This window comes from Muscardinus avellanarius (assembly GCF_963383645.1).
Source record: "Muscardinus avellanarius genome assembly, chromosome: 14".
Taxonomy (NCBI): domain Eukaryota; kingdom Metazoa; phylum Chordata; class Mammalia; order Rodentia; family Gliridae; genus Muscardinus; species Muscardinus avellanarius.
Window position 1 is genome coordinate 88,944,698 of NC_137800.1, and position 15,078 is coordinate 88,959,775.

The following is a 15,078-nucleotide window of genomic DNA, read 5'->3' on the forward strand; positions in this document are numbered from 1 at the left end:
ATGACTCTTTGGTCTGTCACCTGGACCTGCCTTCACTCCAGTCGCCTCCCTCCTGGTCCACGCTCAGGCCCTGTGGCCCGCAGGAAGGTCCCCAGGGCCGCGCCTGCAGCGTGTCTGCCCCTCCCTCCCCCTTGAATCGTGGCGTGGTCTCACTTTCCCATGGAATTTCCAAGTTATGAAATTAATAAAAATCCCTGATTTCCTCATCCTTCTGTCTCTTTGCCTGGAGGGTTGATTCCAGGAAGGTCAGAGACCCGGCTGGACAAACAGCGCTGGACTCTGCCCCATGACCAACCATCAACAGGGCAGCGGGCTGGGACCTGTCCCTGGTGCCTCGCTGGGGTGGTCAGGGCTGTTGGGGAGGGTGGGGGGCGGAGGGGAAACACGGAGGGAGTGTCCTGGGCCTTGGGCAGCCCGGGTGGGTGGGGCTTGTATAGTTTCTGTTTCTTTCCTAGGCAGCTCGGTGGGGGGGCCCTCCTGATTGAGTGTTCCCGGAAAGTGGTGCGCAGGGCAGGCAGGACCTGCCGCAGGTGCCAGAGAGGATTGCATAAAAGGCTCTCGGCCAGTGGGAGGGGAGTGCTAGGCTCGGGTCTGGAGTTCCAGCCTGGACACTGAGCCGGGCAGTACACCGAAGGAGCCTGAGGAAGCCCTCTGGACCCCAGTCCAGCTTCTCTCCTGCCTCCCATCGCCATGGGGCGCCATCTCAGCCCCCCACTCTGCCTGGTACCCTTGGTCCTGGGCCTCTTGTCTGGAGGTAAGCGAGGCTCCCCTCCCGCCGCCTGCCGCCCCGGCATCCCTCCAGGTTTCACCAGCTTCTCTCTATAGGTGTGAATACAACTCCCTTGCTGGCCCAGACCAAAGGCTCCTGCTCTTTGGAGGGGATAGAGATCAAAGGCGGCTCCTTCCAACTTCTCCAAGATGGCCGCACCTTGGAATACCTGTGTCCTTCTGGCTTCTACCCGTACCCGGTGCAGACTCGAACCTGCAAGTCCACGGGGTCCTGGAGCGCCTTGCAGACTCGAGACCAAAAGATTGTCAAGAAGGCAGAGTGCAGAGGTTCGAGGCAGCGCGTGCGGGTGATGGATGGGGGTGTGGTGGGGCAGGTGGGGGCCGAGTCCAGGCCCTTGGCTGAGCTCAGAGCTGGGTTGAGACCAGGAGGCCGGCTGTTGGGTTGACCAGGAGCCGGAACAGCTCTAGGGGTGCAGGTGAGAAGCGGGGAGGCGGCAGAGCTCACCTTTGAACTTTTGCCATGTTGGGCAGCTCTGGTGGTGAAGAGAACACTCAGAAATGGGATCTGTGTGGGGCACGGTGGCGCACGCTTCTTATCCCACTACTTGAGAGACACACTGGAGGATCGCAGGTTCAAAGCCAGCCTTGGCAACTTAGTGAGGCTCTCAGTAACCTAGTGAGACCCTGTTTCTGAATAAGAAATAAAATTGGAAGCCGGTCATGGTGGCATATGCTTATAATCCCAGTACCTTGGGGCCAGGGACAGGAGGATCGTGGTTTGCCGGCAGCCTCAGCTACTTAGGCCCTCTGCAACTTAGTGAGACTCTGTTTCAAAATAAAGAATAAAATATATGGCTGGGAGTGTTGCTTAGAGGTAGAATGCCCCTGGGTCCCATCCCCAGTACTGAAAAAAAAAAAAAGAAAAGAAGAGAAAAGAGAACGAAGCTGGACGTGGTGGCGCCACATTTGGGAAGCTGAGACAGAAGGATCCAGGTTCGAGGACAGCCTCAGCTACTTAGAGAGGCCCTTTGCAACTCAGTGAGACCCTGTTTCAAAAAATAAAAGACTAAAACATAGGGCTGGGGGTGTAGCTTGGAGGTGGAATGCCCCTGGGTTCTGTCCCCAGTACTGCTAAAAAAGAAAAAAAAAAAAAAAAAGGGCTGGGGCCCGCTGTGGTGGTGCACAAAGGCTGAGACAGGGGGATCGCACAGATTCGAAGCCAGCCTTGGCTGGCTTAACAGACCCAGTTTCCAAATAAAATGTAAAATAGGTCTGGGAGTGTAGCCTGGAGGTAGAAGGCCCCTGGGTTTCAGTACCACCAAAAAAAAAAAAAAAAAAAAAATAGGGCTGGGGGTGTAGCTCAGAGGTAGAAGAAGAAGGAGAAAGAATGAAAGAAAGAAAGAAAGGGAGGGAGGGAAGGAGGGAGAGTTGTGCTGGGTGCAGTGGTGAATGCCTGTCATCCCAGTACTTGGGAGGCTGAGGCAGGAGGATTGCAGGCGTGAGGCCAGCCTTGGCAACTTTGCTAGAGAGAGCCTGTTTCAGAATAAACAAGGGTTGGGGGTGCAGCAGAGAGGTAGAATGTCCCTGGGTTTTAATCCCAGCAAACACACACACACACACACACACACACACACACACACACACACTCACGCACGGGGAGTGGCGATAGGGCCTCTGACACCAGGAAGCATCCCTTCCCTCTTGACGACTTCTGTTTGTCCTTTTCCCCAAAGCAATTCGCTGCCCGAGACCACAGGACTTTGAGAACGGGCACTACTGGCCCAGTTCTCCCCATTACAACGTGAGCGACGAGATCTCGTTCCAGTGCTACCATGGCTACGTTCTCCGCGGCTCCGCCAATCGCACCTGCCAAGCAAACGGCCGCTGGGATGGGCACACGGCGGTCTGTGACGATGGCGGTGAGGCCACGCCCGCCCCGTGACCTCCCCTCTCCCGAAGGCCCTGTCCCCTGGGCCTCAGACCGTCGCTCACCTCGGCATCTTGTGCCTCTGCAGCGGGGTACTGCCCCAACCCGGGCATCCCCATTGGTACGAGGAAGGTGGGCACCCAGTACCGCCTGGAGGACACCGTCACCTACCACTGCAGCCGGGGGCTTACCCTGCGCGGCTCCCAGCAGCGGAGATGCCAGGAGGGCGGCTCTTGGAGTGGGACAGAGCCGTCCTGCCAAGGTGAGCCTTGACCCGCACCCACTCGGGGTCTGCTGTCCGTGCTGCCGTGCCCGCGCCGGGCACTGTCTTCGCCTCACGTTAGCCCCGCTCCTGCACGTCTTCCAAACACTTTTCCCTGCCCACTCTTCCCTTTCCTTTTTTTTTTTTTTTTGGTGGTACTGGGGATGGAAGCCAGGGATATTCTACTTCTGAGCTATGCCCCAGCCCTATTTTTTATTCTTTATTTTGAAACAGCGTCTCACTGAGTTGCAAAGGGTCTCATTAAGTAGCTAAGGCTGGCCTCAAACCCAAATTTTCTTGCCTCAGTTTCCCAAATGCTGGGATTACAAGCGTGCACCACCATGCCTGGCTTCTATTTCTTTTTCTTTTTAATGGTACTGGGAATGGAAACCAGGGGCTTTCTACCTCTGGGCCACACCCCAAGACCTATTTTATTTCTTATCTGGAAACAGGGTCTCACTAAGCTGCTGAGGCTGGCTTCAAACCTGTGATCCCCTTGTCTCGGCCTCCCAAGTACAGGATTATGAGCATGTGTCACCATAGTTGGCTGCTCATCCATCCATCCATCCATCCATCCATCCATCCATCCATCCTCCCTCCCTGCCTTCCTCTCTCTTACTAGAGATTGAACCCAGGGGCATTCTACCTCTAAGCTACACCCCCAGCCCTATTTTATTTTTTTATTTGGAAAGAGGGACTCACTAGGTTGCAGAGGGCCTAAGTTGCTGAGGCTGACCACAAACCTGAAATCCTCCTGTCTCAGCTGGCCTCAAACCTGCGATCCTTGTAGACTGGGATTATAAGTGTGCGCCGCCACACCTTGCTCCTATTTTTCCTTATTTATTTTTTGTGGTGCTGGGGTTGAGTCCATTCTACATCCAGGCTACACCCCCAGCCTTTTTTGTTTTTCTTTTGAAACAGGGTCTCACTAGGTTGATGAGAGTCTCACTTCTTGCTGAGGCCGTCCTCGAACCTTCAGTCTCCCTGTCTCAGCCTCCCAAGTACTGGGATTATAGGCACGTACCACCACACCTGGCAGCTTGTTTTACTTTTTATTTGGAAACAGTGTTTTGCTAAGTTGCAGTAGCCCTCCCTAAATTGCAGAGGGAGGCTGGTCTCAAGCCTACCATCCTGTCTCAGCCTCAAGCCTGCAACCCTCCCGTCTCAGCCTCCCGGGTACTGGATTACAGGTGTGTGCCACCACACCAGCTGAGCGTTCTCTCTGCACCCTTCCTGCCCTGGAAGTCCATCCATCCTTGACCCTAGACATGTGACTGGCCTTCTCCCCTCCTAGACTCCTTCATGTATGACACCCCGCAAGAGGTGGCCGAGGCCTTCCTGTCTTCTCTGACAGAGACCATAGAAGGGGTGGATGCCGAGGACGGGCACAGCCCAGGTGTGCGGGCCGGGACTTGGGGAGGGTGGGGGAGGGAGGAGAACCCCGCGCCCTGGAGCTGAGCCTCTCTGCTGGCACCTAGGGGAGCAACAGAAGCGGAGGATCATCCTGGACCCCGCCGGCTCCATGAACATTTACTTGGTGCTGGATGGATCGGACAGCATCGGGGCCAGCAACTTCACAGGGGCCAAGCGGTGTCTCACCGCCTTAATCGAGAAGGTAGCGTGCCCGCTGTCCTGCATGCGGGGATCCTGATTGCGTCTCGCCACCCCCTGGCGCCCCCCAGCCCCTTGGAACTGTAGGTCCCAGAAAACCTCCAGGTCCTGTTATGTGCTCCCCCTTTTCGGTACTGGGGACAGAACCCAGGGGCATTCTATCTCCGAGCTACACGCCCAGTGGCTTTTTATTCTGAAACAAGGTCTCGCTAAGGTGCTGACGGTCTCCTGAAATTGCCGAGGCTGGCCTCGAATCTGTGATCTTGTCTTAGCCTCCCAAGTACTGGGATTTTCCTTCCTTCCTTCTTTTCTTTCTGTAGTGGGGATGGGACCCAGGGGTATTCTACCTCCGAGCTACACCCCCTAGTTCTATTTATTCTTTATTTTGAAACAGGGCCTCACTGAGTAGTAGCCGAGGCTGTCCTCAAACCACAATCCTCCTGTCTCAGCCTTCCAAATGCTGGAATTACAAGTGTGTGCCACCACACCTGGTCAAGTACTGGGATTACAAGCGTGTGCCACCATGCCCAGCAATGTCCTTTCTTTCTTTTCTGCTTTTTGCACTAGAGATCAAACCCAGAGGCATTCTACTTCTGAGCTGTGCCCCAACCCCCTTCTTTTTTGTGTGTGGTTCTGGAGATTGGACTCAGGGGCATTCTACCTTCAAGCTACATCTCCAGCCCTGTTAATATTGTTTTGCAGGTCTGGGGATGGAACCCAGCGGCATTCGACCTCTGAGCTACGCCCCCTGTCCTATTTTTATTCTTTATTTTGAAACTGGGTCTCACTGAGCTGCAAAATGCCTAAGTAGCTGAGGCTGTCCTTGAACCGTGATCCTCCGTTCTCAGCCTCCTGAATGCTGGGATTACAAGTGTGCGCCACCGCGCCCGGCTCCTTATTTTTATTTTGATCTGGTCTCACTGGGTTGCTGAGTCTCACTCCATTGAGGAGGCTGGCCTTGAACCTGCAATCCTCCTGTCTCGGCCTCACAAGCTACTGGTCTTACAGGCAACCACCACCCTACTTGGCTCTGGCTTCCCTACTTATTTGAAGTGGTATCTTGGTGTTTCAGAGCCTCCTCTGTGAGCTGCAGCCCTTGAGCTGACTATGGCCTTCCCTGTTCCAGTAAAGTTCTCTAAGCACAGGACCCCACTCCTGGTGCCGTGACCTGGCTCCTCTCACCCACAGATTGCTAGCTATGGGGTAAGGCCGCGGTACGGTCTGGTGACATACGCCACGGAGCCCAAGATCGTGGTCAGAGTGTCAGAGGAGAGGAGCAGCGATGCAGACTGGGTCACAGAGCAGCTCAATAAAGTCAGTTATGAAGGTCAGAGGCTGGGCAGGGGCCTCTGGGCCAGCGAGCTGAGGCCCAGGGTGTTGCAGGGAGGGGGCAGAGCCACCATGTGGAGGGCTTGGGGGGCACCTGTCTACAGCTCAGGCTGGATGGCAGGGTCGCCAGGCAGCAGGGCCCTGGGAGGTGTGGTCACCGGAAGTCAATGGATGACAGTTGAAGAATGTGAGGCTTCGGTAGTGACAGGTCCCTGGGGCTCAAGGGTGGCTCGAAGGCCAGATGAGGTGGTGACTGCTCTCCCCCCTGCAGACCACAAGCTGAAGACAGGGACTAACACCAAGCGGGCCCTCCAGGCCGTGTACAGCATGATGGGCTGGGCAGGGGAAGCGCCCCCGGAAGGCTGGAACCGCACACGACACGTCATCATCCTCATGACCGACGGTCAGCCTCCTCCTGCCCAGCCCCTGCCTCCCGCACCAGTGTGGGGCCGGTTCCCGTGGGCACTGGAACGAGTCGGGGAGCTGCTGAGCCTTCCTGACCCTTCACCAGGAGGGGCCTTTCTCCCCAAGGCCCTCGGTGGCCTGTCAGCGCCACCCCAGAGCCCTCCTGCATCTGCTGCGCCTGCGCACCTTCTCTGACCCCATTCCTTCTGCTCTGCAGGACTGTATAACATGGGCGGGGACCCAGTCATTGTCATAGATGAGATCCGGGACTTGTTGGACATTGGCCGGGATCGCAAAAACCCGAGGGAGGACTACCTGGGTGAGTGGCCTGTCCGGGCCCGGCAGCCTGCTCTCAGGGCCAGGGTCCTCATCCTGTTTTTCTTTTCTCAGATGTGTATGTGTTCGGGGTTGGGCCTATGGTGGACCAAGTAAACATCAATGCTTTGGCTTCCAAGAAGGACAACGAGCAGCACGTGTTCAAGGTCAAGGACATGGAGCACCTGGAGGATGTCTTCTTCCAGATGATTGGTGGGTACAAGAGCTATGGGCACGGGGCTGTCAGGACCCTCCCACCCGAAGTTGCTTGTCTCCTCTGCTCCCAAAGCCCAGCGACCTGGCAGGCTTTCATTCCTCCGCTCCATGACAAGTGCCCCTGACAAGTTTCCTGGAGTTGTCTTCTTCCTGGTCTTAGCACAGAACCCTGAGCAACTTCAGAGATCCAGATCTTTCTAGATGTGGAAACTGAGGCCAAGGGACAGTGAGCCAGCCACAGAGCTGGCCTGAACGCAGCCAGGCCTCTGAGCTCGGTCCCAAGTCCTTCCCACTGCACGACAAGTTCTCTGCCTCATAGCAAGGAAGCGAGGGCCTGGCCCCTTTCTTCCTCGTGGCCTCTGCCCTCCCTAGACATGAAGGGCCTCCTCCAGAGAGGGCTAGTGCCACTTGGGGACAAAGTGTCCCTGGCCTTCAGCGCTGACTCTCTCCCTTCTGCCAGATGAATCCGAGTCCCTGGGGCTCTGCGGCATGGTTTGGGAGCACAGGCAGGGCACTGATCACCACAGGCAACCGTGGCAGGCCAAGATCTCCGTTACGGTGAGCAGGTGGGGGACAGGAAGGGTGAGGTGCTCGCATTAGACAATGGCTCACAAAGGCTGAGCCCCCATTCTGCTCCCAGCGCCCCCTGAAGGGACACGAGAACTGCATGGGGGCTGTGGTGTCTGAGTACTTCGTGCTGACAGCAGCCCACTGCTTCACAGTGGAAGACCAGAAGCACTCGATCAAGGTCAACGTGGGTAAGGATGCCAGACAGACCCGAGCTCCCCTTCCTCCCCACCTGACCTGGGGGCCGCCCCTCAGGGATGGGGGAGCCCAGAAGTCGGGATGACACCGGGCCAGAGGCAGCCCACAGAGAAGCGGTACCCACTCCCCCCACCCCCCTCAGGAGGGAAGAGGCAGGACCTGGAGATAGAAGAAGTCCTATTTCACCCCGACTACAACATCAACGGCAAGAAGGCAGAAGGAATCCCTGAATTTTACGACTATGACGTCGCCCTGGTCAAGCTCAAGAAAAAGCTGACATACGGCCAGACTGTCCGGTGCGTGCGCCTGGGTCCCCGAGGTGCTGGGGCGGGGGCGCGGCGGGCCGCGCAGTCCTGACTGTCCCCTGTGGCACAGGCCCATCTGCCTGCCCTGCACCGAGGGATCGACTCGAGCGCTGCGGCTTCCTCCGACAGCCACGTGCCAGCAACACAGTAAGGCGTGCCCTGGTAGCAGAGGGAAGAGGCTTCGGGGACCGGCGGGGCAGGAGAGAGCTGTGATGGGAGCGGCTAGGTGACAGGTGAGGGGGAGGTGGTGGGGCAGCCGAGTGACCCAGCTGTCCACTTGTGCAGAGGAAGAGCTGCTCCCAGCCAAGGATGTCAAAGCTCTGTTTGTCTCCGAGGAGGAGAAGAAGCTGACTCGGAAGGAGGTGTACATCAAGAATGGAGATAAGGTGAGGGCGGGGCGCCAAAGTCCTCTGGGCCTGGCCTCCCTCGCCAGCTGTGATCAGAACCCTCCTTCCTCACGTCCCCCTACAGAAAGCCAGCTGTGAGAGAGACGCCCTGTACGCTCCAGGCTACAACAAAGTCAAGGCCGTCTCTGAGGTGGTCACCCCCAGGTTCCTCTGCACCGGAGGGGTGCAGCCCTATGACGACCCCAACACTTGCAAAGGTGAGAGCAGTCTGGCTGTGCTGGCCCCGAGGCCAGCGGTCCTTCCCTACAGCTCCTCTCTCCTGCAGGTGACTCCGGCGGCCCTCTCATCATCCACAAGAGGAGTCGCTTCATTCAGGTGAGCGCTCCCTTTCCTATGGGCGGGGAGCTGCCCAGTGGGGCTGAGGGCGAGTCAGGCCTGCGTGCCGCAGGACGGGGTTCAGCTAGGTCAGCCCAGCCTCTGGCCTCAGGGTGAGCTCAGATCCATCGGAACGGCCATGCTTCCCGGCCTTGGGAAGACGCTACAAATGGTTCACGGCACCCCCTCACCTCCGCAGGTTGGCGTCATCAGCTGGGGAGTAGTGGACGTTTGCAAAAACCAGAGGCGGCAACAGCAGGCTCCTGCTCATGCCCGGGACTTCCACGTCAACCTCTTCCAAGTGCTGCCCTGGCTCAAGGAGAAGCTCAAAGATGAGGGTCTGGGTTTCCTATGAGGGGTTTCCTGCTGGGAAGGGGCGCGGGATCCAATTAAAACAGCTGTGCTAACAACTGTGTTCCAGATCCTTGCGGGGGAGGCGTGGGGACGTGCACTGCTGTTCCAACTGAGATCAAATCTGACAGCCGTTTTTAAAGGCTTCACCCCAAGCCCAAGTGCTGAAAAACCAGAGGCTGAGGAAGGTGTGAGCGCCACCTCCGTGTTTACTACACCAGCATTGGGGGCATGAGGCACAAGGAATCCGGCTCCGCTCCCTAGAAGCCATCCACAAGGTTCTCCTTGTAGACATCATCGCTGTAGACGACGATCTGGGTCCTCTTGTCCCGGTGGCAACCCTTAGGGCTGTTCTGGACAGCTAGGGAGGAGGAGAGCAGCGGTCAGGGCTGGAGGGGCGCCTGCCACCACCCTCTGCCCGCCAGCCCCTCTCACGCTGCCCTCTGGTGGCCAGCATGGCTGCCTCCTCACCCCGAGGCCAGTGGCGGCCAACCCACCGCAATGTAAGACGGTCCTGAGATACTCGCGTATGTTGAGAATATTTTGCTCTTAGAAAACCCCCAGATGTTATCACTGCTGAGATGTGTGAATGTTAACCCACTACTTTCGGTCAATACATCAAAAATTAAAAATGAGAAAATCTCCGTGGCCTCTGTTGAGATGCTGGTCAGTTTTGGCTCCTTCCTGTGTCTGCTCTGAACCCTTCTTCCTGCTCACTCCTTTCCCAAGAAAATCTACCTCCAGGTAAAGCGTGTCACACATGGGACACGCTACCGCCCACCACGATCCCGCGGGCCGGCCTCTTCCCCTTTCTGCCTTTGTCCCCTTCCCTCCGCCACCCTCCTTTACCCCTAACAGAGGCAAGGCCCGGCAAGTGTCCTTTCCATCCCCACAGCCTCCCTACACAGTGTGGCCACCACCACCTCTAGGCCCAGGAGAGCAGAGGGAGGACGAGGAGGCAAGAGCCCATTCTTACCGAGAGAGCCCCAGACAGACTTGCCCGTGGCGGCGTCCAGCATGGGCTGCTTGCGGGCTATGTTGACTTTGAGCTGTACAGACTCCACTTGGGTCCCGTTGAGCTGCAGCAGAAGAGGGGAGGGGGCACAGGGCGGGGGATGGTTAGGGGCCACCCAGAGTGGCGGCTCTGGGGCTGCTGTCCTAGGAGCAGACGGAAAAGGGACCTGAGGATGTAACTTTGTGTGTGACTAGGAAGAGACTTTCTCTCCCAGGAGGAACCAATTCCTCTGGCCTCCCCAAGTACTTAAAGGAGAAAACAGGAGGGAGGGGTGGGAAGGAGGAGCCTGGAAGTCCCAACCTCAGCGACGGCCTGGTCTGCCGACTCCATCTTTTCATAGGTGACGAAGGCACAGCTGGGCGAGAGAAAACAGGGTCAGTGGGGCGCTGCCGGGCCAACCCGGCCAGGGCTTCCAGGTCCGCCCAGGACTTGCTGCTGCGCCTCACTGTCACCCTTACTTTCTGGGAGGGTCCATGGAGAGATCGATGATGTTTCCAAAGGGAGAGAAGGCCCCACGGAGGAGAGTGGGCGTCATGTCTTCCCCATACACGTAGAGCGTGTTCCCCTTCCGAGGGGCCCGGCGTTCCGGGAACGAGTCTGATCCTAGGGAGCAAGGGGACACAGTCCCAAGGTGGTCCTCCACCCTCGCCGCAGTGGACCCGCGCAGGCCAGCTGAGGCCCCTTCCCCAAGCCGCGCCCACTCACTGCGGAAGGGGCCTTCTTGGTCCCGGTCTCGGTCTCGATCCCTGTCCCTGTCCCGATCCCTGTCCCGGTCCCGATCTCTGTCTCGGTCCCGGTCCCGGTCCCGGTCTCGATCTCGATCCCGGTCTCTGTCCCGGTCCCGGTTCCTCTCATGACTGCGGTCCCGGCTACGGCTTCGGAGTGGGGAGGCTTCAGAGCGGGAACCACCTCGTTCTTCATAGCCCCAGTCAAAGCTTCGAGGGGCGCCATCGGCAGCTCCCGGGCCTTCTGCCTCTTCTCCATCTGGCCCCAGTTCCCGAAGCCGATCGCTAGAAGACACGAAGCTGGGGAGAAGCAGACAGTACAGGTCAGAGGGGGCCTTTCCTCCTCCTCCTGGATCCCACAGAGACTCAACATTCCTTCAGCAGCCCAGCTCTTTCCATTCCAGCCCCAAACCTCCCAAGGAATAGGCAATTGGCCCTCGCACCAAGTGGGACCATGTCACCTCTCTAACCTCTCATACAGAGATTTCCTCTGGGGACGTCTGGACGACTGAAAAAGAAATTGAGAATAGTTAAGATGATTCCCAGTTGGTAGTGTGTGGTCCAACATCCACGGGTCTCTGGTCTTCCTCAACAGCCCACCAGGGACAGCAAGCTGGGGACTGTTACCTCCTGCAGGTCATCGTCGGCAGATACGCTCCTCTGGAACGGCTGGAAAGTGGGCACTGGCCCCTTCTCAGGGTCCTGAGGGGGGTAGAAGCCTATGTAAGTGTCAGACCTGGAGACTGCCAACCGTGAGGTGGAGGGGTTCCTCTTCCCTCACCTTCTCTTGGCTTCCGATGTATTTTTCTCTCTTTTAATCTTTTTTTTGTGTGTGTGTGTGGTACTGGGGATGGAACCCAGGGGCATTCTACCTCTCCGAGCTACAACCCCAGCCCTATTTTTTATACTTTATTATGAAACAGGGTCTCACTAAGTTGCGGAGGGCCTCACTAAGTAGATGAGGCTGTGAACTGCGATCCTCCTGTCTCAGCCTCCCAAATGCTGGGATTACAAGCATGCATCCCCATGCCCAACTTAATCTTTTACTTATTTGACTTTGTGCTTTTTAATTTTTGTAGAACTCAGGGGCCTTCTACCTCTGGGCTACACCCCCAGCTCTATTTTATTTTACTTGGAAACAGGGTCTTGCTAAGTTCCTAAAAGCCTCACTAAATTGCTGAGGCTAACTTTGAATCTGTGATCCTCCCGTCTCAGCCTCCCAAGTACTGGGATTATAAGAGTGTACCACCGCATCTGGTTGTTGAAGAATGTAGGAATCATCTAGTTTTTTCATTTTACAGGTAAGAAACCCTAAAGCTCTGGAGCCAGGTCTGGTGGCGCATGCCTATAATCCCAGTACTTGGGAGGCTTGAGACAGGAGGATCCCAGGTTTGAGGATAGCCTCAGCTATAATGAAACTTATCAACCTAGTGAAACCTAGTGAGACCCTGTTTCCAAATTAGAAATAAAATCAGGCTGGGGGTGTAGGTAGAAGGTAGAATGCCTCTGGGTACAATCCCCAGTAAAAACACACACGCACACCAGAAAAAAAGCCTTGGGTTCAGTGGCTGGACCACGCTTGTAGTCCCAGCTACTCGAGAGGCTGTGGTGAGAGGAGCCCTTGAGTCCAGGAGTTTGAGACCAGCCTGGGCAACATAGCAAGATCCTTTCCAAAACAGAGAAGGCAGGGGGAGAAAACGTCTAGAGCTCAGAAGGGTACAGCAATAGGCCCGTGTCTGCATATGCATTATTTCTCCCTAAACCCTGCTCCCTTCCCACTTGGAGGGATGCCGTGGGAACTCCAGGGCGCCAGGAGCAATCCTGCCTGTGCCCACCTTCAACTTCTCCTTTAGGGTTCGAGAACGTTTGAAGCCCGAGTTCTTGGTCTCGGCTTTGATGGCACTGATGGCTCCTGACTTCACCAGCTGCTTGGCCTGCTCTGTCGCGGTGGCGGTGTCCACCACAGGCTGCTCCGACAGTGCTGGGGGGAGAGAGAGGCTCAGCCGGCTGTGCAGTGCCCGCCCGCCCCCCGCCCCGCGCTTCCTCCTCACTCACAGCGTTTGACGCCACCCTGGCTGGCTGTGCTGCTGCTGCTTTGCTTCTTCAGAGCCAGCAGTGCCTTTTTCTGGAAATGAGGACGAGAAGAGAGGGTCAGTCTTCTCCCAAGGCTCCGGTGCTCTCTAGGAACACCTCCCTCAAAGAGGACGATGCAAACGGTGCCCCTGGAGTGGTGCTCTGAGGCAGCCCCGCCTCCTTCTCACATCTGGTACCCCTACAAGGCCAACAACACTTAACCTAATCAAACCACAGTATCCACAGGCTTCCTAGGGTTTCTGGAGCACCCGGATGTAAGCTCCAAGTAAGTCCACAGCTCCGTGCCTTTCTTGGGGGCTTCATCCATCCACCTCTTACATATTTAAAGAGGCTCACATATGACTTTGTAATAAGGCTACACAGAAGTAAAATACCCGCTTCCTACCCTCCAGAAACTTACAATCCAGAAAACACAGCCGACCTACCAAGAATAACTGAGGTACAGACGACTCACGGCTGAACACAATAAAGGTTTTCTGATGCTTACACTGCTATTTTTTTTTTTTTTTTGGTGGTACTGGGGTTCCTGGAAGCCCTTCTCCCTCTGGGCTACACTCCCAGACCTATTTTTACATTTTTATTTGGAAACAGGGTCTCCTAAGCCAGCGCGCGCGGCTGGCTTCGAACCCGCGCGATCCTCCTGTCTCTGCCTCCCAAGCACGGGGATTACAAGCGTGCCCACCACGCCCGGCTTACATTGCTATTAAACTGGGTAAGATCTGCCCAAAACAAACATAGAGGAGAAGAGAATTTGAAACAAAGGAAACAGGGTGGCAAAGATGTGGAGAAGAGGTTTTCACAATGCATATTTTGGGATCAGTAAATAGTTCTGTTTGGTTAGCTAGGGATGTCAGGCTAAGGCTTTGGCCTCTGTTCTCGTTGCAACGTGAAACCACTTAGGAGTCTTGAGAAAGGGAACAGAGTCGAACATCTCCAGTGGATCATTTTAACAGGAGTGAAGAAGTCTGTGCAAGAAGCGACTGAGAAACCCGAGAGACCATTCCGACAGCCTTGGTGAGTTTCAGCAAAGCCCTGAAACGGATAAACGGGAGAAAGTACTCCAAAAGAAGAATCAGGAAGGTCTGGTGCACCGGAGTGGGTCCACGTGGTCTCAGTTACTCAGGAGTCTGAATCCAGCCTGAGCAACTTAATGAGATCCCAGCTCAAAAAGAAAGAGGCAGAGAAGAGGAAAGGGCTTGACCAATGCTTGACTATGCAAATCGTACACAAGTCAGAGACCAGAGTTTCTGAGGCCCTACACATGGGAGAACTGAGTGAAGTTAATTCCATCTGAAAGATCAAACAAAAAGAGTCGTTTAGAGAGGAAGATGATGGCTTCGATTTGGGTAGCTGAAGGTTATTAATAAGGCACTGGATAAAACCGGGAAACCCAAACTTGGGGATCACCAGTGTCAAATCACGGCTCAAGTGTGGTGGTGCTAAAAGCCCCAGGAAAGGACGACAATCCATCCCATGGAGGACTGCACAGAACAGCGAGACGGTCCACACCAAGACTCCAGAGCGGTGATATATCTCTAGGTATGAGCTGGGAGATGCCCCCACGCCCTCACACTCACCCCAGGCGTTCTGAGTGCAGAATCTGAAAGGTTGGCCCACGGCCCCACACACTCCCTCACCTTTTTCTTGAGTTTGTTGAATTTCTTCTGCAGAGCCTCCTCCTCCTCGCTCAGTCCGGGGGGTATCACCAACATGGTGGCTCCTGGTTCAAGGGCAGGGCCCAAGACATCTTTCTCCACTGTCACCACCCAGGGTTCACACGCCGTCCACCCTGTACCCCACCCCACCCCGGCAGGCCTGCCTACTTTGGCCTCTGGCCTTTTTTCTACCCCTTGTTTAAACCAGGCTGTTTTCCAAACTCCACCAGCATTCCCTTGTCTCCGAGGATCACGGACACCAGAGCCTCGGGGTACCACGTGGCCCGGGGAGGAGAGAAAACACCCGCTCCGTCGCCCGGACCGTGGCACCCGACCCCCCCATCCCCACTTGGGTTAGTCCGGCCAACTGCGGAGTCGGGACCGCAGAGGAGGCGGCTGAGTCCGCGCCGCGCTCTCAGAGCAAGAAAAGCTGAAGAAGAAAGAAAGGGCTTAGGAGCAAGTGGGGAAGGGGCTGGAGGCGAAGCCCCTACCTGGGGGGCGGCACCCGGGGTCCCACGGCGTCGGGCGGCGTCCGCGCTGGCGGCTCAGAGCGGGCTCGGAGCGATGACGTCGCGGGGCGGGGACGCGGTAACCTAGGCGGCGCGGGCAGCACTTCCGCCCGGCTGCACGGCCGCCGCGCTGTGGGCGTGCG

The 15,078-nt window shown here is 56.5% G+C and overlaps 2 protein-coding genes across 2 annotated transcripts; one reads left to right on the forward strand and one right to left on the reverse strand.

Moving 5' to 3' along the window:
• Positions 1-690: 690 nt before the first annotated feature.
• On the forward strand, positions 691-8,941 carry CFB (complement factor B; the record flags this gene model as incomplete). Its single annotated transcript, XM_080710158.1, has 18 exons — positions 691-754; positions 826-1,056; positions 2,463-2,648; positions 2,745-2,918; positions 4,213-4,314; positions 4,397-4,533; positions 5,718-5,856; positions 6,130-6,261; positions 6,481-6,582; positions 6,654-6,791; positions 7,255-7,352; positions 7,435-7,552; positions 7,702-7,855; positions 7,935-8,011; positions 8,150-8,250; positions 8,336-8,468; positions 8,537-8,586; positions 8,786-8,941. The coding sequence occupies 18 exons, from the start codon at positions 691-693 to the stop codon at positions 8,939-8,941; spliced, it is 2,292 nt and encodes a 763-aa protein (XP_080566284.1).
• A 256-nt stretch (positions 8,942-9,197) lies between these two features.
• Positions 9,198-14,483, reverse strand: NELFE (negative elongation factor complex member E; the record flags this gene model as incomplete). Its single annotated transcript, XM_080710658.1, has 10 exons — positions 9,198-9,298; positions 9,914-10,016; positions 10,253-10,307; positions 10,411-10,555; positions 10,658-10,977; positions 11,148-11,185; positions 11,305-11,379; positions 12,513-12,658; positions 12,733-12,802; positions 14,409-14,483. The coding sequence occupies 10 exons, from the start codon at positions 14,481-14,483 to the stop codon at positions 9,198-9,200; spliced, it is 1,128 nt and encodes a 375-aa protein (XP_080566784.1).
• Positions 14,484-15,078: the final 595 nt, after the last annotated feature.